General features: G+C 34.8%; 1 protein-coding gene across 1 annotated transcript; it reads left to right on the plus strand.

The window, feature by feature from the left end:
- Positions 1–27,240, plus strand: LOC124533053 (D(4) dopamine receptor). Its single transcript, XM_047108224.1, has 2 exons — positions 1–342; positions 25,733–27,240. The coding sequence occupies exons 1-2, from the start codon at positions 164–166 to the stop codon at positions 27,021–27,023; spliced, it is 1,470 nt and encodes a 489-aa protein (XP_046964180.1). The 5' UTR covers positions 1–163; the 3' UTR covers positions 27,024–27,240.
- Positions 27,241–27,470: the final 230 nt, after the last annotated feature.

Raw genomic sequence — 27,470 nt, forward strand, 5'->3', positions numbered from 1 at the left:
ACTCCGCACTCCAGTAACCAGTTGTCAACTGACAGTGAAACGAGAAAGACGCGGCCGCTTCGACCAGCGTGTTCTCTAAACTTAGCGCAACTTTACAGCAGTTGCGGACGGACTAAGTGTTAGATTGCGTGCAAGTGCTATTTGTGTTAGTGATGATATTTGTATGGAACAGTCGGCTTTCTTGTCTCCTGGACGAGCGTTGAAGTCAGAGGGGATGGAAGCAAAAGACCGGCTTGTCGAGGAGATTGTGCTCCTTGCTCTGTTTTTGGTATCGACTGCGGGCAATTCGTTGGCCCTCTTGGTATTCTGTAGACGACCCGGACTGAGGACTATATCAAATCGGTAAGTTTCACTAAACTTTGTTCAAATTTATTAGTATACTGAATTTATAAGGATGCTCATTGAATATAGTCATCTCTATCAAGGTGGACAAGTTACTAAATTTTAATGCAAAGATAATGATATAGATTAAACGATATGTAATAGGTCCACGTAGATGGCAATACAGAAATCCGTATCTAATAAGAGAGAGTGGATTGCCGATGATCTGCTCAAACGGATATACTAAACTTAATAAAAACATGACTTTTTAAATACAAACACATTTAGAACATAGTAATGTATATGTTGATGTAGATAAATAGTTGTCGTGTTCTAACATAATAGCAAAAAAGGCAGAGAAACCACATTCCGTAAGTAAGGATAAACGTTCTGTCAAACAAAGAACTAATAACAAAACAAACTTCGAAACCTATAAGCTCGATTCGAAATTTTTCTCTCGGCATATTCTATACAAGTTGGGCTTCAGCCAAACCCCATATTATTATTAGATCATTAGTGTCGGTCCGTCCATCTACCTGGTCTCCTTGTGTTTCTTTTTACATACTTTTGTTACTTAGTATTTATATACTCTTGGATCAAGTTAGACAATTTTAGAAGAGTTGTTAAGTTAAAAAATTACTAAGCCGTTCTACTCGTTTCGTCAGAATCAAGAAGGTCACGCCGCATCGTCCGTTTCCCATTCAAAGACACTCAATAAAAACCTTTCGGCTAATGTAACTGTTAAGCAAGGTAATTCACATAAACTCTTATTTCGTTGTACTCAATAGGAGTTATAGTTTATTATCCTTGAAAGATTAATGATCCTTTGTTTTGTTAATGACTTCTACTTAAAAGTTTATGTAAAAAGGTATTATTTATATTGTTACTTTTTTATTGGGCATAATAACCGTATACCATGTTGCCTTCCAAATAGGGATTATTGATAATCTATGATTAAAAAAAGTACGTCATAATGCTATAGATAAGATTAACAAAGGGCTCAAATGTAATAGTAAAAACACTTACAATTAGCTCCAAAATGTTTCAATTTCAGAGAAATATATCTCAAGGTCCAATTTCGTGGATGAATTTCGAGGAACTTTTTTTGTTTCTCCTTTGCAACATCAAACAGTTCAAACCGTATTTAAATCAATTATATAATTTAAACTATCTGCGATTGATTAAAGAGATATACTGAGTCTACATTTTGCAAGATAAATTTATAGTTGCGGTGAAATGTAATCGAAAGATCACAGGAGACGAGACCGGTGTCCCAGATAACGGAATCTCGACACTCAATTACAAATTGTTAAATAAAACTCGTTAGCAATCGACGAAACATTACTCCGCTCACTTGAAGCTGGCTGAAAATAAAGGAAAACTTTATTAAGAAAAAAAATGCCCAATGACAAAACATGCCTTCAATTATTGACATCGTTGAATCGTCTTTGTTATCGGCCTTAAATTAGTGTTAACGTCGTTACCACTAAAACCTTTTTAACTACTTCGTAAATTAAAAAAAAACAGAACATTTTTACTTGAACTGTGACATGAATGTGACTATTATTATTTTATTATTGACATAGTCTAATGCGATTGAATACTTTATCACTCACTACTCAGACTAAGACGAGACGTAATGATCTTGAGTGTACTATATCAGCGTGGAAAATAACTCAGAAGAGGCCTTTACCCTGTGGTACAAATAAAAAAGTTGTACATATTTAATTAAAAAAAAGAAATTATGAAATAATTGTTTATGAGTTTAGTAGGTCTTCTCCCAAGTGATTACGGAGCGTACCTCGTGACATAATAATATTATCATATAATAAACAGATATACAAGAGGCGCTTTTGCTTTCTATGTCAACGGTCTTTGAACTTTCGATTATTTGTTTATTTTAATGTTACACTTCGTATTGCGTTTATCGGATGAATCATTGTATCCGCCAATAGGAGTTCCACGGTAATTGCTTCTGATGGAATGGTTCCTCGTGGGTAGATTTTTAAACTTCCGTTCGTTCAAGCAACGAAAGCAGTTGAACCAAATTAAATAAATACTCTAAACATAACGTTGGCAAGATTAGATTAACGTTATAATTATTTATTCGTAATTGTGTTAAACGTTTTATTCGAACGGGATATCATTATAAAATGGTTCATGATGATATTTTAAAATGTTTCACACTTTGAAAGACATGTTTATATCATTCCGAGCTGTTTCATTAATGATTTCCTCAGTGTGTATATAGATTCAATATTGTAATTAAATGTAATAATTTCGTTATGATATTACAACAATTAAATTTTAGAAGAGATGACCCAGTGGTTAGAGCGCGTGCATCTTAAACGTTAATCGCGGGTTCAAATCCACTGAATATTCATGTGCTTACTTTGTGTTTATAAACCATCGTGAGGAAACCATGCATGTGTTTAATTTCATAGAAATTCAGATACATGTGCATTCCACCAACCCGCATTGGAACAGAGTGCTGGAATGTGTTCCTAACCTTCTCCTCAAAGGGAAAGGAAGCCTTAGCCCAGCAGTGGGCAATTTACAGGCTGTTGTTGTAGGGTTACTTAAGTTTGCGTAAATGCCGTCATCTACCTTCTCGTAGAACCGATGTGTTTATTGTTTTAATTAAAAGCAATAGTTACAAGTTCTATTCTATTGCTAAAGACAGTATTCGTACTAATTGTGTTACGTTATGTTTAATTTCATAATTAGAGAATGATCACGTCAGTGCGCATAAGAATGTGCTTCGAGTTGATCAATGCTCGTAACTGTAATAAATTATCTTATCTAGCTTCTGGTTCTGGCAAATGTGGAGGAAAACCTGCCTGTGATTTATTATACGAATGAGATACATCAGGCATTTCTAGATATGTATTTTAAATAGACTTTTTAAACTAAATTTGAAATTAGAATTGATATTTTGATAGTTTGGAAAATTTTAATTCTTACACGAAAAATATTATTTTATTATAAAGTATGCGTTTTATATGCTAAGTTTCTTCAGTCTGAACTAAAGCTATTTGTATGTTAAGGGTTTTCTACATTAGTTTGATTATGATGATGTCTTTGTCAAGAAGTGGAATATTACAAGATATTAAGAGTGCGTTCATTATAATGGAAATGGGTAATCGTAGGATCAACGATGGTCTGACATGGCGACATGTCGCCTGGGCTTAATCCAGTCAATGTTTATGTAAAGCTTTAAGGCTTATGAACAAACAATAAAATTATATCTTTTTAGACATTATACCAGATTTATAGTCCTCGTTTTTATATGCAAACCAATCGAGACGAAAAAAGTTATCAATTTTAAAAATGTAACAGTTTCGATTTTTTTCAAGATAGAATACAAATAACGTAAATGAATTTAGAGTGGTAATTTTTTTATTCGAATTATGTATCGATGAAATAAAAACGAACGTTCTTAAAAAAATTACCAAAACTCGTTTTTAATATATGTATGTGTAGTAATGTCTTCCGTTTTAAGCAATTAGATTATCACTTCAATTTAGGATATTCAAAATAATTTGACGTACTTTTTTTTCATTGGTATAGTTAGGAACTCATGTTCGTTTTTTCCATTATAACAAAGTGATCGCTTATATACAAAGCGATTAGTAAACCCTCATTACTTTATCTTGTGTTGACTAATGACGAATAATCTTAATTTGAAATTAATCGAATAACAATATTGACATTCTTATTCGTCCTAGAATAGAAAAATCGATATTGTTTTAACGGAATATCGATAAGAATTCAAGGTATTGATTACATTCTAAAATGTCATCATTCGAATTCATGGTCAGTTCCAGGAAAAGAAAATTAGTCTTACTTGTGTCAATTCGAATTGATTCGAATCGATTTCAAATTTCAAAAATGACGTGTTTTATTATATTTAATCGATTAAACTTAGCTTCCTATATGGCATGGAGAAAGTCAGACATTGTAGACGTAGATTCGTATGCGATCGTTAGGTTTAAAATTTTCCATTCCAAGTTTGCAAGTTGAGGTCGCGCCAAAATTAGGTCGACAGATTAAAAAGCAATAATTAATTCCATACAGATATTAAATGGTAATTTGAAGAACATTTAAAAAAGGAATGATAGATTAATTTCGTCACACGCATATTTTTTTTTGGAAATAAACTATAACAAAGTCCGATGGTATTAAATTCATAACTCCTTGACAAAGACACTGAGCAGATACAGTCGGCTCGTATTAATTATTTAACTATGTCAAGAACTATGATATCGCGGGTTAAAGACCACTTGAAACATTATCGTCTATTTGGAAGGAATTCATAGTTACATTACGTTTCATTAATACAATTTTTAAATACAATTGTACTACTTATTGAATTACTAATGTCGAATAACATAAAAAGTCAAGTTCATGGAAAAAAAAATGTTTCAAAACGACATTTCATTACAATAAATTATATAAATTCATTACTTTTTTATATAAAATGTATTGTTAATTAAAATACACTAGAAAAACTAATCTAAAATTCAAATAAGTATTAGAAGGCGTAATCATGGCCGTCGTGTTTAATGACAGTTTATTCCTTATAATTTTTTTTTTTCGTTTAATGCGAAGACGGCCAACAAAAAGAAATAAAGACTTTAAAACAATCTAAATGATGATTGACAGGCTGAATGTCTTCTAATGAAATAAAAATACCGACGACATACCATCACGAATTAAATGAAACTTAGTACGATACAAATAATATTAAACAATTCGTTTTCACACTTTATATTTTTTTTAAATAAGAAAAGAAACGTTTATGACAAATGTTCTCATTCCATTCAGCATTAAGAAGTATTAAAAATACAATATACATTTCGTACATAATGAATGGTTTGATTAATATTGGAATATAAAAATAAACCAGGAAATTTCTTACTAAATATATTTAATTTAGGCAACATTGACCTTCAACAATTATGTGGTTGAAAAAAGCAAGTACTAGGGCGACATAAAAGGTAGAAGGAATACATAAATTACTCAAATATTTATAACGTAATAAAAAATAATAAAATTAATACCTGCAAAATATCAGCTTTCTCAACGTTTATATTAAAATTAATGTGTAGGATTTTTGCCACACAGCGGCCATAAGATATTTATAATCTATGTGCCCAACCGCCGATGACTCATCTAAACATTGTGGGCGCGGACGATCATTGACAAAATCGATCTATCCGATCTTATTTGAATTATATAAACTGTATTCAATTGTATTTAATTAAACTTCTGGCAACCAAATTATCTATATTTTTTTAATTTAACAAGCATTCGAAATTTGAAATAAATATTTCAAATATTTTAAAGCACCTTGTTTTATTAATTAATATAATAATAGTAATTTGTACATGAAGAAATGCTCATTTGTTTTAGAATGTGCGTATATCTATTTAACAATGGTTTAATATTACAAGGTTGCTCGTTCTTTGATGTTATCTTCGAATGTAACGTTACGCCACATGGGACACTTGGTAACAAATAGTTATAAAGTATTCAGTTCTAAAACGAAATTATGTCGTTTTAATTTCAAAACGATTGACAAATGTTATGACAAAAAAGTTCTGATATCTCGTTTTTTTTTAAATATAGTATTGGTTTTTATGTATGTATCTATATGTCTGCATAGATCCGGTAAAAGTACATTGATGAATGACATGTTGGTAGTAACAAGCTGAGCGCCGCTTTCGAGCCGCATACCTCGCTAAGAAAGCATTTCTTTGGCAATCAAATCAAGCCTTTTTTTATACGCAAATTAAAAAAAAAGTAGAACGTAATTCGATTTGTTGAATAAATACTTTTGTTATGGAATGTTATACAAATTTTTTTAAGTAACAATTCCTTTTTTAAAATATTTTTTTAATACTACAAAACTGTATGTGCATTGCAGCGTGGCATTTTTTTTAACATGTTATAATTGACAAAGTGAGTCATATTATTATAAAAATAAAATTCAAATTACAATAAAAAACTCCATATATACCTAAACTATTAATAACCGAAATCCTAAGTCCTTGTATTAAATAAATATAAACGAATGTTGTGAATGAAAAAAAGTTTCCATTTTTTTACGTAAAAAATCGTATCGATAAAGTTCAATCACCTTCATTCTCACATTTAAATATTTAATTTCACTGATATTTTCACTGATTTGAATAAAATTTACTTCCTATTGTTTATTTAAAACATTGTAATGAGAACAAATTTTATGGTTAGAACTGTCGATTTATTTAAATTACATTAAATTTTCGTCTACGAATCAGTATTGTGGCATTACAAGCCAGAACTGATTTTTATGTTTGTAATTTGAAAGAATTATAACAGAGTGTTCCAAATTTGAATTATTTTCACCAATATTGTCTATTCCCAGTCTATAGTTTATTTGATCATAAGTCTAAACAATAAATTATACAGTCTAATATAATACCATAGACAACTGATAATACATTAGTTATTTAAATCTGTGGTAACGTTTCTTACAATAGAATAATAATATCATATAACAATTATGATTTTTGAATTTAGAACTACATATATTTAACTGGATATTTCGTTAATGACATGCTTTGAGGTTAGAAAACCGGAAAACGTCATAATGTATAGTAAAAAAGTAAAAGTAGCAGCCTGTAAATTCCCACTGCTGGGCTAAAGGCCTCCTCTCCCTTTTTTTTTTTTAAGGGGAAGGTTTGGAACATATTCCACCACGCTGTTCCAATGCGGGTTGGTGGAATACACATGTGGTAGAATTTCTATGAAATTTGTCACATGCAGGTTTCCTCACGATGTTTTCCTTCACCGCTGAGCACGAGATGAATTATAAAGACAAATTAAGCACATGAATCAGCGGTGCTTGCCTGGGTTTGAACCCGCAATCATCGGTTAAGATGCACGCGTTCTAACCACTGGGCCATCTCTGCTCATCAATGTATAGTATCTCATTATAAATATCTGTTTTTAATATTATGAAGTATCTTGTGAACGGAACAAGCAAACATCCTCATGCCAATCCGACGCGCCATTACATATTTATTATTTCGCAAAGGTTATCGGAACCAGACATTTTTGAAATTTGTATATCTCGATTTACATATGAAAACGACGGAAACGTATTAGACGATTTGATCTTGACTTGCCTTAGCACGACTTAACCCGGTGCTAGCATTTGTTACCTGAATGAATATGAATAAAAAAAAGGTTTGAAAACGTGCGACTCATTTTACAAGTACCTTAGTACATTATAAAAAAAAAACTTTAGCTAATAATATTAAAATTTTAAAGTAAGTTGTTATGATAAATAATACATTAATAGTATTAATTATCACTTATTTATGGTTAACTTAATTTGTTTAATTAAAATGCGAATGATGGAAAACTTAATTAAGAACAATAACATTTTATTATTTATAGAAAAACTTGTATTTTGATTGATATACAATCTCCTTTCAATTAACTGATGTATAAAAATAAAAAAAAACCGTAACGAGTTAAATGTGGCCTTCCGGTAAAGGTTACGTATTGTTCATAAGAGCTGTACAGTAAATCGATTATTTCGTGTTAAAAGTTAGGTTATAAAAAAATATATATACAAAAATATTAGCTGATATTTTTTAACAGGTAACACAAAATAAATTTAATATATGGAATCATTAAGTTTCATCCTCAAAAGACTTTCATACTGACGTTTTAATCTAAAATAAACCTAATTTCATGGTGTTAAATGTTAAATTGGCTTTTAAAATTATTTAAAAGTTTTCGTTGTTATATTTGGCACGTGTAAGAAATGTCGTGAAAAAAAAATTAAACGCGATTACCAAACTGTAAAGCAGAACAAATGATTTTAAAATTCATTACAAATTACTTGTAATTTATGTTAATCATTAAATATATTTTCTTAAGAATTTAATCAATACAAATGGTTGGATTTTAAATAATTCATTTCATTGTTAACGGACACACTTTAACGATTTTTTTACTATTATTATATTGTATAGATAATTCATAGCTCTTTGTCCTGTCTTATAGATTAATAATGCAAATAGTTCAAGAAAATACCTCGTACGACTGAAACAGTTCTAATAATTTAATTTAAATTTATAGTACGACACAACTTAGATGTAGCATCGGCAAAATATAACTGGTCACATTAGAATTGAAAAAGCTATCCCAAATTATCATTATTTATTTCTTATGTGAATATGATCTTCACACAAATGGAATAACTTGTGATATCATATGGTCGAATATATTCGTCAATTTGACACGTCGCGACTGACGCGAGAATCTATAGCGACGAATGGCGCGATACGGTCCTATTTTTATTTTTTGTAACGGCAGTAATCGGTTTTATTTAAATTGACGATGCTACATTTATGTTGTGTCGTACTATAATTAAATAATGACACGGAAACTTTCAAAAATGGATTGAAACTTAAAAATACGATCATTGTCATTTTACATTTTAAAAATGACAACTGTCATCCGCCATATTAGATTTCAGATGACATAATAATAAATGACATTTGGCACTGAATTCACCCTTTAAAAAGTCTTAATGAATATATTTATGTAAGTTTATAATTAATATAGGATCGTAGCAACCTAAATAAAGAATTTGAGGGAAGACAATTTGTTCTTATACGGATTACTAAACCAAGTTTAAAGGTAACAGTGACCATGAATAGTAGTTAAACGTAGGAAGTAGGCGTTAATTATCTTTGCAGAAATAATTTTATTATTACCTTTGCTAACAAATGCATATTGTAATAGTTTTATTGCACGAACTTACAATTAGTTGGCGTCTATCAAAGTGTTTGATAAAACGCCATGCCGTTTAATTTGGATGTTTTATCTCGCTCTATCATATGGGTTGTGCTATATCTATCTCTTTTGTGTAAAATAAAAAAGAAGGAATTGAAATGCAAAACCTCCATTTTAAATAACAAAATGTTTTATAAATTAGCAGCTTTATAAGTTGATTAGAAATATTAATTTTTATTCGTATATGAAGAGTTTTGATTACGCAATTTTGTACTATATTATGTATCGATCAGGTTCAAGCATATAAAGTCAAGTATATATAGTAAAGCAAAGTTGCTTTTATTTGGTGTCAAAACCCTTCGATTGTAAAATTATACAAAATATCTCGGAAAAACACGGTATCGTTAAATTTATTATATTTTTTATGACTAATTTATTATTAAACCACTTTAGTAATTCAATGAAATCGTTAAAATGAAACGAATATAACATTAAATTAATAATGTATGTTAAATATTGCTTTAAAAGTAATAATATTGGTTTAAAAACTTGAAAATTTTAATATTCTAGAAACTTAAAATAAATTTATGGTTTGCCTTAATTAAACTTCAGTTTATTTTTTATTCCATCAACCCGCATTGGAACAGCGTGGTGGAGTATATTTAAAACCTTCTCAAAGGAGGCCTTAGCCCAGCAGGGCGAAATTTACAGGCTGTTGTTGTTATTTTTTATCCTATATGTTTGACTACAGATAGTAGCAATTAATTTTGAAAAAGCATAATCTATTTTTTAATATCGAATATTTGAAATTTTGCAGAATTTAAAATTCGAACGAATCTCGAATTCTAATTTATTTGCGAATAAGAAAATAGCTGCACGCGTGGAAAAAATAATCTGACGTATTAGGTATATATTTGAGATAGTGTATTAATCCTAAGCTTATGGTATGTGATTCATGATCACACGCCTCTATGATGATCGGTAAGTGATGTAATAATTACGGTATTACAGAGCGTTTTATGAATATATAATCTGAAATTGGTTTTTAATTAAATTATTCAAATTTAGAAGCAGTAATTTTTTTTATTATTGTATGATATTACAAAAAAGATCCAGCCAGTTCCACAGATAAGTCACTTTAATTTTAATGTGCATAAAGTCGATAATTATACATACGCCCCGAAGATAAATTGTACGCAAACCATAGCTGTTTACTTTCTTCTCATATATATTAAAATTACTGAGCCAAAAGCGATATATCTATTAATCAGATAAATCAAGAGCGATCATATTACGAATAAGTCATTGTCACGTGTAGGTGGTGTATGGTTATGACGTCATATATTTTAATTGATTTGAAACAAGTGTGGAATTATATTTACTTATATTCCTAATTGTAACTGTTTTAAACCACGTCATATATACAATGGATTGATTTTTTATGGGTTTTGAAGTGGGGTTTTGCACCTGAGACACATGTTAAGATTCATGTGTCAGGTTTCGTGTGTTATGAGTTCTGATTATTCTTAAGACGAGACGAACTTATTAATACAATCGTGTATGAGCTCAGATTACGACCGCTTAGCGTGATGATTAGTTTGTTCGTTGATCTGTTATCGTCAAGCACAAATTTGACTTAAATGTAACACAAATTGCTCTATTTATATATATAGCCCACAAGATATGGTTCAAGATGCGAACTTCATAGTTTTATGGCAACTTAATTAAGGCCTATTATGGTGAGTTTTATAATAAACGCAAAAAGTACACAGCTAAATTATGCCTCTTTAGGTAACTCTGTAATTATTTACATCGAATCGTTCGCTGAATTTTCAATGGAAGTAGCGCGTATGTCATACAGTAAATAACAAATACTTGTATGAATAAGACATCGGTAAATACCAGTAAGATATCGTTTTCAAAATAATACGCGTAGCTCGTGTGTGAAATTACTCATGTGGAACCGTTCGAGCCAATACGAGTATAGACGGGATATAGCGAATATCGTGGTTGGCAGGTATTGATGACGTGGTTAATATTTTTTTAAATGCCAACAGCTAGTTCATCATCACCCTTTCATCTGGTGACCCATTTGCAGGTGCCAAGAATAATTTAAAAAAAGAATTCTGGATAAATTTTGTTCCGTTATAATATTTGTCCGCGAACTTCATTTTTTACAGTCACTCGATTCTGTTTGTCAAATTTGCTGTAACAGATTCGCTCTAGTTGAGTAAATATTGTTCTATTTTTAAATTTTACGCCTATATAAGAGCTTGGTTCTTTTGAAGCATATTTTAGTTAGCAATAACTATACGTAGAACGTAGTACGCATTTCATAACTAAGAAACTATTGTCTCACACTGTTACCAAATCTGCATTGTTTAAAAGCAAACGGTTTTGTAACAATTACAAGTGACATTAGTTTGTTTTTAATCAACAATAATCTACGTACAAACAAAAACAAAGAAATTAAAAACCATTAAAAAAAAAACAAAATAACGATGTTCTATATTTAAATAAGTTCATAGAAGTTCTTTTGAATCATGTAAGTGTTGACTGTTGAATTAATAATGTTGCCAAATGTCAAAAAACGTAGTAGTTCTTTTTCTTAAAATACAATTTGATATGGAATGGCTATTTAAATGGGAGAGGTAAATTGCAATGAATTTTATCCCTAAGCCGGGACGGGCGGTTAGTTCAAAATATAATTAACGATAAGAATGAGTAGACAAGCCACACGCCAGGTTGGTTTCGCCTTGATGTCATCGTGTTATATATCTCCATGACCCATATATAATGCGAAACTGAAATTAATTATAACATTCGATTTCATTGGAAGGCTCAATAGAAGTTATTACTATTTCGCTAAAAAGCAGTGACGTTTTCAAACAATGCAATACATATTTTCAGCTTCTTATGTAAAATAAATTATATTAATTAAATGTTCGAATAAATAAATGTAAAAGTAGTGTTACGTTAAACATTTAATCTAAAGCGTGATGACATTGTTAATTTCAAGGATAATTTCATTAGCGAAATATGCTCTACTTGCTTTTAATATAAAATATAAACACTTGCGTCAATAATTCACATTTCGGGTACGCAATCTATCGCAAAGATGGCGACTTATAATATTTATTAATAAAAAATGACGATCTTTAGTCTTTGAGATTTTGATGTTTGTCATTATTTAAAAAAAAATACATTTCGTGGAAAGTTTATACCGCAAAATAATTTACATCCCTCGTCACCTAAACTAGGGCATTAACTGTCCGTTCCTGTTTACGTACGTACCTGTGTAAATAGGTCGAAATGAATTTGCGATTTTATTTCTAAATTCGTGGTATACGTATAATATTGACACACAAAAATAAATTGCACGATTCAAGCTATATTTATTAAATAATTATATTATTTATTTAAATCTAATATCGAGTTTCATGGTCTATAAGAATTAAAATGTATCTTTCTTTTTTTTTAAATAATTCAAGACCCAACATTATTGGTTAGATTTTATTCCTAAAATAAAATCTAACCAAATAACCTTTGAAGTATTTATTGTTATCTTAGTTTAAAGCTCAACACTAAATTAGGTCACAATGTTTCATTATGTACCTGAGACGTACTTGTTTTCAGGTTAAGGTCAATGCATCTACCAGTACATACATATGGATAGGGTTGCGTTATTCAATTAAATATTCATATATTCTTGACTGATTAGAGAATTTATTACAATAAAAACACAATAACAATAGTTTTCGTTATTATAAATATTTATGCGATGTCAAAAGGTTACTTACACTCACAATTGACGTTTTCAACGAAACCGGAAAAATCCGGTTTGTTGGTTTCCAAACGTCAAATCAAATTCATCAAATTTAATACATATATAATCTTGATCATACAAATGATACGTCTAACATAATACCGATACATTAAAATATAACAATAAAAAAAATGACTGTCAGTTTTGACGTCTGACCGATGTTGACAGTTGACAGCTAGATCGGTTGTTTGACAGACCGCACTGTTAGTTTATCAATACATCAAGCTACTTGTAATAAGATATAAAATTGAAAACAATTCTCGATCATTTATATTATTTATAAGAATATAATTAAATTGATAACTTCCGTAATTTCAATACATATTATTCATTACAACTTACTCATCAATCAATGTTTAGATATATTTATTATTAAGTATAATCCATCAATTTCAAATTAATGAAAATCATTATGATCATATTTTCTTATTAAATAATGAATTTCTTGTAGGCAATTTGCCTGCCTTGTTGGTGAAATATAAGGTCGCAGATTCCGAGTTTTAGGTTCAAGTCTAGCTGATAAACAAATATAGTGAAAACTCTTTAGTAAAACTGTACTCAAATTCTCAATAATAGATTCAGGTGGGGTTGTATTCTCCTGTCAATAATAGTATTAGTGGCCATATAATAATGTCCCTTGCACACTTATGCGCTTAACCGCTGCAGCTGAAATCGGTTGGGTTGGTCTTTTTTTCGTATGTTAACACCTTACTGTAATCGTAGATTAACTTAACAATTTATTAATTTTTCTAAAACTGTTCATCTTTTTTGCTCTTTTTGTTGTTTGAATTACTTTTCTTTATTTATTTTATTACTATCTTTTGTAGTTGCTAAATATAACACTGGCTTTTTTAATTAATATATAATAGAGCAATTCATTAAAACATATAACCAAGTGTCTATAAGTGTATATAACGACTATCTTAAAAGAAAGTGACTTAAACAAAACAGTTAGACATTATATAACATACTCATTCAAAATCCGCTCATAAAAACACTGACAGTTCCTCAAACTTGTAATACACCTGAACTGTTTGGTTGCGCACGCGCAGAACAATGGCTCTTCCAAAACAATGGCCGGCATTGTGCACGCATTAGAATCGTGGAATAAGAAAATAGTAATAAATAAATCAAATCTTATATATTGTTTAAAAAATAATTATTATCGATAGTAAACGACGGATGCTAGATTCAAGACTAACAATAAACTTTAATGAAACATGAAAAATACATAAAAAAGTTGAGTATTTAACATAATTATTGTTGTATGTGAATATGATAGTGAAAATTAAAATTCCTAATTTAATCCCTTGTATATAAATTATGAACACATTGTTAACGATTTGAGATGAAGAGCTGAGATGACCAAGTTAGAATTAGTGAATATTAAGCTCTCGTAGCTCAAAAGGAGAGGTCTTAGCCCAGCAGTGGGCTATCTGCTGGCCGTTACTTACCTTTACATTGTGCTAAAAACAGATTTCTCTATTTCACAATTAATTTGACATAGGAAATACTAAATAAACCCTTCCTCCCTAAACAACATTTATAGAGCCCTATAACAATAAGGAAGAATCATGTATCAGACAAAATATATAGTGGAGTATAAATCCAAACTGTCCAGTCGTGAAGACGCGTCATATTGAGTCATACAACCCGTGTCGTATCGTCATAAACCTTTATCCACTCAATTAAGTACGTTATTCCGTAAACGCTCTACGACTTAACATCAATGAGGTATTTCCTTGATTATCTGTCTTAGCGTTTTTTACGCGCGTTTTTTTGACAGCTCGAATAAATTTACGTCCAATGTTTTTTTTTTTTCAATTCATCATGATATGAGGGCTGCGATTGAATATTTAGCAGAATTTTATGTTACAATTAAAAAAATACTTTATAAAAAAAGTAAATTTAGTATGTATGTATTTTATGTAGAGTAATCAAACAAAGTATGTTAATTAATAACGCTAAGTATGTTTTGTGCCTAATTTAATTAATTATTGACTCGTTTACTCACATTCATTACCCTGTAACATCATGAATGGGATTGACAATTATCCTTGTTGATATGTTTTAATAAACAATATGACGTCACTGAAACAATTACGTCACAATTGTGGGATTTTCGTACCAATCAGAAGTTATATAAAACGCGTAAACGGGTCCGAAAATAAGTATTGTCCCATCAAAAAAAATCACGTAAAATGTAACTTTTTTACTGTGTTCGAAATTAGCACCAAGTTCTATTGTTATTCGGAATTCGAATATTATTTTTTTCTTAAAAAGTTAAAAATATCCTTAAGTTTGTTCTTTGTTTTTTAAAGTTGCTTCACAGACTAAATACGAAATCGACTTCATAGACCTGACAGCTGACTTTCACATTTGTAATAACATTATGAACTTCAATATGAAATACTGAAGCCGGAGATTATATCTATCTATCTTTTAATGTCAAAGGTTCATTGCTTAAATCTTAAAGCATCAGTCACTTGTCATTTCTATTCAATAACTTTAATTAAACAGCCGAGAATCTCTCGCGACGTGTACGATTTCGAAAATTTCCAATGTCATAATAATACAGACAAATTGAATATCGATTACACAAAAGCTCGTTACACTTTCGGTGTGTATTTTTAAATCGTTCGAGTTATATCAGTTACATTATTCAACGTAGCACTCCGTGGAAGGTCGCGTCGTATAAAATGATTTGTATTCGAAATACATTTATATATTTGAAAACGTCAAACAAAAGATACGCTTGTATTGTTTGTTGAAGTCCGACTCCAAAAATTTAATTGTATTATTCATTGAATTAAATATCTTCAATACCATGTGGCTGTATTTGTGCAGCATTTTGCCATGCAAAGAGCTATTATTAAAAAAAAAAAATTGTATTAAAATCAAAAGTGTTAAAGTCTATTGATATTAATCGCAATAAAAAAAGTTGTTTTTTTTACTTTCTATCATTTAAATTCCATTCTCTTTTTAAAAAACTCCAGACAATTATATAAATTCGAAGGCAATGGTGGTCCAATATCGTAAACACTTAAAAAGTGTTCGCACTTCGCTGTCTCATTTACATTAACGTTGTTAGAAAGAGATAAACAGGCAGTTCGTTAAATGAGGTCGAGGGAAAAGGGAAACTTCGCACATTCCCGTAATTGCATAATAAATATTAGGAAGGTGAAGGAACTTTTACTTTTTCTCTTCCATTTGACTTATGTAAAGTTCATTGACTCCAGTTGGGACTCATGAAGAATCCATCATCTTTATTATGATTTATCATGAGCAACGTGAAATTTGTTCGTTTTCTTTTTTCTTCCTGGAATCAGTGATCCACCAGTGTACATTTCGGCTGAGTGAAACAGGATAGTGAGCATCGGGGATATCTGTCTATACATACTATATGTACATATAGTACAATTGCAGTGTCTGTTTGTAATACATATTAAAATAGTCCTTTTTTACTCAATGCATATGTATGTTTAAACGTTTACCAAAATAACATTTTTTTTTACAATTTTTGTCTGTCTGTTTGTTCCGGTGAATCTCTGGAACGGCTGGACCGATTTTGACGGGACTTTCACTGGCAGATAACTGATATAATAAAGATTAACTTAGACTAATAATATTTTTTTGTTAAATTCAAGCGCGTACAACGTCACAGGCAGATAGTTGCAAATAAAACAAGCTTATTTTAAAAAGTGATTTATTAACCTTGCTCGTCGTGGGCGCCGATTCGAAATGTTTATTCAGCAAGGCGCAGTAATCGTGTTTGAATTCTGAAGCAGTTTCTTTTAGGAGGGAAAAGTCTTCGTTGGACTTTATTATGCCCCACTCGAGAACAAGGATCTTGTTTCCTAATTAGAAACATTTTGAAACGCTATTAATCTACACGCTATGAAACAACGTGGAACGAGGATTAATATATAATATTTTCATTGTTGCATAACTTAAGTTGTTAATCTTGCTCATTAAAAAGGTTTCTTATCGACAAAAGGTCTTCGAAAAAAAAAAACGTTCGTATATCAGTACATAGTACAAAACAAAGTCGCTTTCTCTGTCTATATTATTTATATGCTTAAATCTTTAAAACTACGCAACTGATTTTGATGCGGTTTTATTTAATAGATAGAGTGATTTAAGAGGAAGGTTTCTGTATATAATACATGGACAATATAGTAAAGAAATAGTGATAATTGTAGAAGTTTGTAATGTGATAAATAAATAAATTCTGTTGCATATTTAGTGTCAGTATTTCACCCGTGCGAAGCCGGGGCGCTAGTAAACCAATAAAACATATATAGTAAGTAGTAAAGAAGGTTCTTAAGATCACTCTCGTTTCAAAAGATTGTCAATTATTGATATCTCCATTGATAAACGGTAAAATGTTGCCATATGCAAAATTAAAATGTCATAATGCTTTTCACACGGAACAACAGTCTGGCGGAACTTTTGAGTGTCATTTCAAATTAAGTGCAAGTAATTAAATATTATTGGATGTTTTCTTTCCTTACTTATAATGTAAAATTACCTTTCCTTCCTATACTTTTAACCTTTTGCAATTTAAGTGCGTGTGTTAAATGGCCTTAGTGCGCATGCGTCAACTATTGTTCGTTTCGATTGATGGATTGATAAGCGATTCATTGTTGTGGTGACGATCAGGCTGGCAAGGATCGCCGTTGTACATATATAGTCCTATTATCCTTGATAATTTATTCAATTTTTGAATATTTTTGTGCTTGACAATTTCTTATTTAAAATTGGTTAGGTTGAATATCATCAATTTCATTTAACAAAAAGTTTTTATGCAAGTAATCAAAATGTTGTAAATCTTATAAATAAACGTGTTCGTTCAGAAATGCTTCTCTACCATTTGAGCTATTTCCTTTATATTGACATTATCATTACCGCGATTTATCACATTAATAAAGTCTAACACTACAATGAATTTTAATCTATACCTACTCATCTGGACATAGGCCTCTCCAATAGCCACAGTGATCGATCTTCGGCTATTCGCATTTAGCTCCTGCCAGTCGCCTTGCGACTATATTATAATCTATACTATAATATTATAAATGTGAAAGTAACTATGTCTGTCTGTAGTTATTTTACTCCCAAACCAATGAACCGAATTGATGAAATTTGCTTTAAAGCAAACTTGAACTCCAAGGACGAGATGCACGCGTTCTAACCTCTGGGCCATCTCGACTCTCCTAACATATACACGTCTGCCAATTTCAATAGTTTAAATCTAGTTTAACCTCGTATGAGAAACGGACCATTTGATGTCCCATTAAAACAAACTCTTGCTATTTAAACGCTAATGGTGCTATTATAATGTTATTAAAAATTCGAAACAATACATCATTAAGCCACTTACGGTGTTGTCATGGAAAGTTTCATTATTACCAATTTTTACATTAAAAATGTCAAAGGCTGGACATAACAATGTAGATATTATCTATGGTTTCTCAGACTTGTAATTACCTAAATAAGTTTTATCTATTATAATGAATAAAGTAACCCTGTCTTCCTATCTGTATGTGTTACTCTGTAACGGATAACTACTGAACCGAATTGGATAAAAATTCATATTAAGTATTCGTACCTTTTTGGTGGTAGGGCTTTGTGCAAGCTCGTCTGGGTAGGCACCACACACTCATCCGCCAAATAACAGTACTCAGTATTGTTGTGTTCCGGATTGAAGGGTGAGTGAGCCAGTGTATCTACAGGCACAAGGGACATAACATCTTAGTTCTCAAGGTTGGTGGCACATTAACGTTGTAAGGAATAGTTAATATTTCTTACAGGTTCATTCTCTATGGGTGATGGTGACCACTTACCATCAGGTGGCCCATATTCTCGTCCGTCAACATATACCATAAAAAAAAATTAAGCAAGCTTTTTTTATGATCCATGGAAAACGTCCAACTGCGGGTGACAACTACTTAATAATTGAGTACGTGGATTAATTATATTTTCGTTTTAAACAATGTATTACAATGAGCAATTTTCTCGCGACAACAGATGAATTATTATGTAATATTAAACTCGAAAACCAACTTGGAACACTTACTTAATGTCAGAAAGAAAGAACACGGTCTTAATGCCAGAACGTCATAAACGGCCCGAGACGCTGCCGCCGGAACTCCTTCTGCGCCTGGTCGGGGAACTGTTTCCCCACCCAGGCGAGCATGTCCCTCCACAGATGGCCCCCAGCTCCGTGACCGAAGACGCAGTGGCTTCACCATTGATCACGGAGCGGGAAATGGAGATGGCCCTCGGTCGCTTGAAGGCCAAGAAGACGGCGCCGGGTCCGGACGGGGTTCCTGGGCGTGTTCTATGCGACGCCCTGGAATACCTAGGTGCAAGGCTTCGGGAGCTGTTTGACGAGTGTCTGTGCAGTGGACAGTTTCCGAAGCCTTGGAAAGAAGGGAAGTTGGTCCTGTTGCCGAAGGAAGGTCGGCCGTTGGATTCCCCTTCGGCATACAGGCCAATCGTGCTGCTGAACGAGACTGGAAAACTCTTCGAGAAGATCCTCGCAGCCCGTCTCGTTCAGCACCTCGAGGAGGTCGGTCCGGGTCTCTCGCAGGCTCAGTACGGGTTTAGGGCAGGCCGGTCGACGGTCGACGCCCTGGACGCCCTGAAGACTCGGACCACGGAAGCGGTGGCCCAGGGGCAAGTCGTCTTGGCGGTTTCGCTCGACGTGGCTAACGCCTTCAACAGTCTCCCCTTTGAGACTATACGGGAGGCACTTCGATACCATGAGGTGCCGTCCTATCTCAGGAGGCTGTTGGAGGCGTACCTCCAGGACAGGGAGATCCTCTGGGCGGGGGTCGATGGGAGGCTCATCCGGCATCGAGTGAGCTGCGGCGTTCCACAGGGGTCGGTTCTCGGTCCAATTCTGTGGAATGTCGGTTTCGACTGGCTCCTGCGGGCTCCCGTCCTTCCCGGGATGGGGGTGTTGTGTTACGCTGACGACACCCTCGTCACGGCGATTGGGCGGGACTTCCGGGAGGCGGCTCGCCTCGCCGAAGTCGGAACGGCTCTCACCGTGAACCGCATGGAAATGCTGGGCTTGAGGGTCTCCATATCCAAAACGGAGGCCCTCCTCTTCCACGGTCCACGGAAAGGACCCCCACGAGGTGCGAGTATCACCGTCCACGGGACGGTGATCAAGGTGCAGGCCCAGATGAAGTATCTGGGCCTGATCCTGGACGGTCGATGGAGCTTCGGGCAGCATTTTATCCAACTCGGCCCGAGGCTCATCAACGCCGCCGCCGCTCTTGGTCGCCTCCTTCCGAATGTGGGGGGGCCGGGGTCATTATGCCGGCGTCTCTATTCCGGCGTAGTGAGGTCGATGGCGCTTTACGGTGCCCCGATCTGGATAGATGCCCTCACCGCTAAAAATCGGGCCCTGCTGCGCAAGCCGCAGAGGGTCATAGCGGTGAGAGGCATCAGAGGGTACCGTACGGTGTCGTGGACTGCGGCGACACTTCTCGCGGGCGATCCGCCCTGGGAGCTCCAGGCGGAGGTGCTCGCGGAGGTGTACCGGTTCCGGGTCGAGGCGAGGGACCGCGGCGAATGTCCAGGGTCGGCGGAGATAGGGCGGATCAGGGCTCTAGCCCAGCAAGCCCTGATCGTCCGATGGCAGGAAGATCTGGGGTCACCCACGGCAGGCCTAGCGACAGTGGAGGCGATCCGTCCCCACTTGAGTCGCTGGGTCGAGAGGAAGTACGGCACACTGTCGTACAGAATGACGCAGGTACTTACTGGACACGGATGCTTCGGTAAGTACCTGCACGGGATAGCGCGGCGGGAGGAGTCACCCTGCTGCCACGAGTGTGGTGCGCCAGTGGATTCGGCGTACCACACCCTGTACGAGTGTGCTGCGTGGGGGCCCCAGAGGCACACCCTTGCGGCGACTATGGGCGGAGACCTTTCGCTGCCGAGCATCATCAACGCCATGCTCGGTAGCGAGATGTGCTGGTCAGAGATGCGCTCCTTCTGCGAAAGTGTCATGTCGCAGAAGGAAGCCGCGGAGCGGGAGCGGGAAGAGAGTGCCGCCGCTGACTCGCTCCGCAGAAGACGACCGGGGAGGAGGAAAAGGCGCTACGCGCACCTTCTCCCACCGCCTCAATAGGCGCCGCAGGGACTAGGGGGGTCCCAGTACCCCGGGAATCACCCCTAGGTGTTAGAGGCCCGCATAGGTGGGCCGACCGTCAGGGCGTCACGGTAGCATGCGTAAGCGATCCCGTGGCGTCCATCGAAAGACGGAGAGGGTACCGCTGGTTTTTTAGTGGGTAAACCCGGCGTACTTGGGCGCACTCGGCGTCCAGGGCTCCGGGGAGTCCCACACACCCCCCCACTTTCCATCACGTGGGGGAAGCGCGTAATGCGTTTTTCCAGCGAGAAAAAAAAAAAAAAAAAAAAGAACGTCATAAACGGCATTGAATATAATATTCCTAATATACAGGATACACGAATCAAAATAGCGTATCACCGTTCGTTTTAAATATTTAAACACTCATCGTCGAATATAGGGAGTTTTTAATCGAATTGCATTACAGCTGTTAATGTAATATATCGTATCTTCCGAAGCTATATTCATAAATAATTTCGATTATTAGAAATTGTACTTTATAGACTAATCAATAAAGTTTAAAATACAACTGATAATGTTTTTCGAACAAATTTTCAAATTATTCCATAGTATATATAAATAATTATAAATGTACACGCAGTTAAGACACGTAATGCTCCATAGAATACGTAATCATAAAAACACTTGCGACATTGTATCTAAATACATAAATATTGTTGCGTCAAAGTAGGATAGGTCATTAAGAATTGCACGGAATCCTTTACCTAATGTACAAGCAGTACAGACCATTTGAACATTTTCCATTGACTAGTCATGATCGCTTATGAATATGCTAATATGGTAATTAGTTCTATGAACGCTATAAAACAATCTGTAAATTTCCAAAATACATACATGTGTATAGCCGTTATTGTTCAGTGGTCAGTTGTGATTTGAAAATTGCGATTCAAACCAGTTTGAGTGATTTTTGAGGAAACACGATTGTATTTGACATCCCGCCAAATCTGTCCTTATTCACTTTTGCATTTGAGTAGGAAACTAAAGTGAAAAGCGAGAAGCGAAATATGTAGTGAAAAAAATCTCCTAGAGGACCTTTGTATATCCGTGGGATACTGACAGGCAGACATACCACTTTATTCTACCTACCTATATAATATATAGAAGAAAATGTATAAAACATCATTGTTAATATAGGGAAGATTCATCTCGTAACACTAACTCTGTTAAGAACGTTATTCATTCATTCACGTCTCAATCGTATCAATGACGTATTTCACAAAAATACATTTTTTTAAGAATATTCGTAGTCATTTGTTTTGATCGCGAATATTAGAACACTCGATTTGATAATGTCGTACCAGTTGCGTTGGGTTTCCCCGACCTTGTTTTTGTTTAAGATTACGAATCTCGTAAACTCGGATTTGTGTACGAGCTTCAGATATTTACTCAATGTACACTACTATCATGCAATTGTAATTGAAATCATTTACGTTCGAGTTTCAGTAGTAATTCGAAAACACCATAGACTCGTGTAAGAATAGAGTGATGTATGACATTATTTATAATAGTTGCACTAATATAAACAATAAACAATAATACGCAGTATTATTGAGTTTTAGATTATAGGCTGAGTAAGCCAGTGTAATAAAAGGGACATAAGTAGTTCCCGATATTCTTGGCGTATTGGTATGCAGGAAATATATGCCATTCCTCACGGTGCTATTGTCTATGGGCAATGTTGACTACTCGCCATAAACAATTCTATTATCATATATCTACATATTTTATTTTAAAAAATAACGAGTATCTATATTATAATCTATATACCAAAGCAATAATTTATTAAAATATTATGTAATTTTAAAAATATAATTATGTCAGATTATATATAGAAATTTAAATAGCCTCGCTTCGCGTGTAATTTAGATTTGTTCCGAAATAGTCTTCTCGAAGACGGCGGTTGTAAATTATTTGTGCTATAAAAGAAAGACACGACTTCAATAGCAATCTGGACTTCAGACGTCAAAAAAATGAGAATCATTTTAAGAGGAAACTAATAAACGTGGAGTCTTTGACACACTTTACTAGAATCGTGACGTAAAATTAATATTTTTATAGTTGTAGCTGTTTTTTAAATTATTTAATAACATCCGATACTTAGTTTTTTTTAAATTTGGAATAATACTAGACTTGTTTATGACTGGTCGCAGTTTTTTATCGTTGGAATTATAAATAGATGTTGTGTAGAATTTAATATAAAATCAATGGAAATGTAAAATATAATATTAAGATTATTTAGTCATCTTAAGATTATTTACTCATCTTTTTATTCGTATATTTTCGTTATACACTCGCTGAATAATTTGCGCATAAACATTATACTAGACAAATTTTATAAGTAAAAAAAGCTTTTTAAATTTGGAATCCAAATTAAATTGAATATCTATTGTTATATGCGAATGTGATGTGTGCAGTTTAAATCATCAACCAAACCCAAAAGATAAAATCGAAAGCGTTAACGAAGAGTTCATTACAATATACACATAGAAGATTTATATTCTTTATTTTGATAGTTAGAAACAGCTATGATATTGAGTGCACATATATATATATATGTAACATATATTCAAGGCGCGTTTTGATTGAAACTAAACTACTGGAATCCTTGGCAGCAGATGTATTCATCTATTCGAGCACTGAGCACTGATTCCGCCTATATGAGAAATGTATGCGCTGTGCATATATGCAATTTTAAATGAACAATTTGTTTTTCAAATATATCATGTATGCTCGAAGGTCTTGGTGTCGGCAATGTCATCAGCTGCAAGGGTTACGTATGTTAATGATGGAATAATCTGGAAGAAATTCAACCACGACGCTAAGAAGTCGTCATCATAGACGACCTTTGTCATCGTTGCCAGGAAATTAAAAATAAATAATGCAATGAATATATCTAAGAATACAGCTTATATTAATGTTTATTTATTTTTGATATAAATAAATTAAAGTGAATGCCACACTTTCGTTTTAAAGAGCTTTAAGGACTGTATTTGCTCTAGCGATAATATAACACCGCAGATCCTGAGGTTCTGTAATCGGCCAAGGAATTACCATCACGTCATTGTGACCATCAACAATTTTCTTATTTTGGTCAAATATTCGACCGTTCCATTTTCCATGGTCACGAATATTAACGTCTAACTTCGGACAAAATAAAAATCTTTTGTCGCGGTCAGAACCCGAATAGAATATTAAAAAAAAAAGAAGTGTTAAAATGAACGCTGCTATAATATAGTTGTCAATTTACACTTTGGAGGTTATGTTTGTTTCAGTTTTCAGAATAACCTTACCTTGAGCACGTTATATAAAAAGTTCGATTATAATAAATTTCAACGAGATCTTCCTCAATAAGATGATGAAATAATATTATTTGGTATTGCAATAGATAACAATAATAAATCTGAATATATATTTACTAAGTAAATGCTTATAAAATTTACAGTTCCAATTTCAAAAATTTTTAGTATTATTTAATAATTTTATCCGAAAAATAAATGGTAAAGGAACGCTTTGGATTTAATTGATTGGACCAATGAAATAAAAAAAAAGTTTTTTTTTTAGCTTTATTTGTGGCAAGATCTTTGGGCACAGACAGTTTTGGAAACAAAATATCGACGTTACTAGCTATCTTAAACCATAATATATACATTCGAAATTTGTCTGCGACCTCTAGTGTTGCTAACCTTAAAATATGCAAATAATTTTATTCTCCATAAACGCAAAAAAGCTCGTTTTTCAAATACGAATTGAAATATGTTAACTATTTTTTGGGATTGTTTCAACACGTAACGATAGACAAACGATAGACAGAGTGATGACATGTTGCTAAAGCATAATAAGTTAAATAAATAGCAATTAAAAGTACATATTAATTATCAACGTTGGATGCCCTCCATTCCTTATCGTTTTATTAGAACGTTGTATGCATACAATATAACCCATTGTTCAAGCATTGTTTACTGTTTTAGTCTTAAAGAAATATTCTGCGGTATCGTTCTCTTGACCCGTGGACGCATTTTGAGGGCAACATTTGAAATTGAGACCGGAATAGCAAATAGCACGTGAATACTATTACTCGGTAGCGCTGCAACGCTTTACGAAAGTCATGTTCCAATGTTTACAATCTACCGCATCTAAGTTACAACATACAAAGTGACAGGACAATGAAATAGATGCTGACGCAAGAAATACGTGTCCCGTTCCTTCGATCGAGTACACACGGGTGTGTCCGAACGCCCCCCTGACCACTTGTCAAATATCGTGTACTATTTATGTGGTTTCTCGAATATTCATAGTTATGCGAGCATGCCTTCTACTTTCAGTATATTTATGTAGACTCTTGTAGTCCTTTGTTTGTAAACATTTCTGTTATTACAACGACGCTTGAATTAAACGTAGAATGTGAACTAACTCGAACAGTTTTGGTTTACAACTATAAATCATCATTAGTGTAAAATTAATTATACTTCAAGGAAAGATTTGAGTAGATATTTTGCAACAAGCTTCTGTTGCGTACTTGAAACCGTTTATAGAACAGTATACTCAACTGAACGCGTTACGCGACCTCGCGTTACGTTTATGATGTTTATTGCTTTACTTATGAGTGTTTTCTTTTGTTCTAGGTTCGTCATTAACCTATTGGCGACGAATTTGGTGACAACCTCCCTCCTCGCGCCCGCACTGTTCGGCGAGCACACAGCGAACGAGGAGGCCGGCTGGGTGGAGGCCGGTGACGCCGCAGCCTCGGCGTGCAGTTTGGTCGCTTTGCTGGCGGTCACGCTTATTGCGCTGGACCAGCACCACGCTGTCACGGATCCTCTGCGTTGCCACACTCGACTGTTGCAGCGCCGGCCTGCTGCCCTGTGTGCAGTTACTTGGCTTGCAGCTGCCGTTGCAGCAGCTGTTCGCGCCGCCATCGCCGTGGTGCGGCACTATTATCCGCTCGAGCCCGCTATCCAGGGAGTCGAGCTCGCCTACTACGTCGTGTACTTATTTGCTGGCATTGTCGCGCCAGTGTCTGTAGTTTGCGTCATGTATGCGAGGATATATAGAGCAGCGCGATCATCTGGTCTACGAGCGCGTGCACATGGAGCCAGTGCTCTGCAACTACATGAACCTCATGTGAATTTGCCAGACTTGATTGAGGAGGGCGAAGGACTCACCTTAAAAATCGACGTGCCGGACAATGTCACGGAAACTGATCGCAAGTTTGGACCGTTTCTTCTACCTCCGGAACGTCCTGTTCGTTGCCCATCCGTTGCGAGTCTTCGGAATGCGCGAAAAGAGGCCAAATCAAGTGAGGATCTACGAAAAGGTTTACCTGCAGTAAGCTCCGCGCCGTTGTTGGCGGCGCCGCATCTTGCTGTACAATCTCGTACATCCGCGCCTTCGAATAACGGATCCAGAATTACGTCAATCCGTTGTCGAATTTCGAACGCCTCATTGTTTAGGTATAGGGAAGAATCTCGTGCAGCTCGAGTTGGACTTTTAACTGGTGCGTTAGTGATGTTACATGTGCCACATGCGGTAGCCGCTGTTGTGTCTGCTGCAGTGCCAGGATTAGCAGCTGGCGCACGGACTCCCGCGTTAGCGTTGCTGTTATTGGCTTCAGCGGTATCGCCATTTTTGTTCGCACTGCGTTCACGGCGCGTACAACGAGAAGCTCGACGTCTGCTACTACCGCAGAAGAGCGCGTGGGATCGACCGTCAGGTGCAGCTTCTGCTGCAGCTGCTGATGGCCAGCGCGCCCGCGCTGCGTTAGATTTATTACGGACTTTGACGCCAGGGGGCGACGGGGGTGAAAGTGGGGAAAACGGCGTTTCTGGTCCGGGAAACGGATCGGAAACGAGCGCGTGCCGCAGTTCCTTCAGCTCAGGCGGCAGCACACAGCTTTCCTCCGCGTCGGAGGAGTGACCCCCGGCGACTGGCGCCCCGCTGCCGCGAGCGCGCTTGTCCCTTCGGTCTCGACCCACCGCTCTACTCATCTGTGATACTAGACTAAGACGACCCGCGTTTGGCGCGACTGTTAGACTGATTTAGCTTAAGTAATTTATTATTATGTCCAAGTGTACCTTTCCGCTGAGCGGACAATTTTTATCTGATAATGTATGAAATAAATTCATATAAAATATTTTCGTGCTTTAATTTAATCCCACTGTAGATTAGTCATTGTACGGACAGTTGCAAAATAAACAATAACAGTGAAGGTTGATGATAAAACATTGTTAGGAAATACTATTTCATGAATTCTTGACACAAGTTGTCCTAACGCAAGACATTTGAAACAAAATAAAGACAGCTTGCTTTCCAAAAGTAACCTTTAGATAATTACAGCTTGCAACATGTGATATATATAATAAA

Source organism: Vanessa cardui, chromosome 10 (assembly GCF_905220365.1).
Source record: "Vanessa cardui chromosome 10, ilVanCard2.1, whole genome shotgun sequence".
NCBI lineage: Eukaryota > Metazoa > Arthropoda > Insecta > Lepidoptera > Nymphalidae > Vanessa > Vanessa cardui.

Excerpts from the sequence above, each read along its gene's own strand:
- LOC124533053 (XM_047108224.1), top strand. The coding sequence starts at position 164 with ATGGAACAGTCGGCTTTCTTGTCTCCTGGACGAGCGTTGAAGTCAGAG. Across the intron at positions 343-25,732 it reads CTGAGGACTATATCAAATCG|GTTCGTCATTAACCTATTGG; the intron begins GTAAGTTTCACT and ends CTTTTGTTCTAG.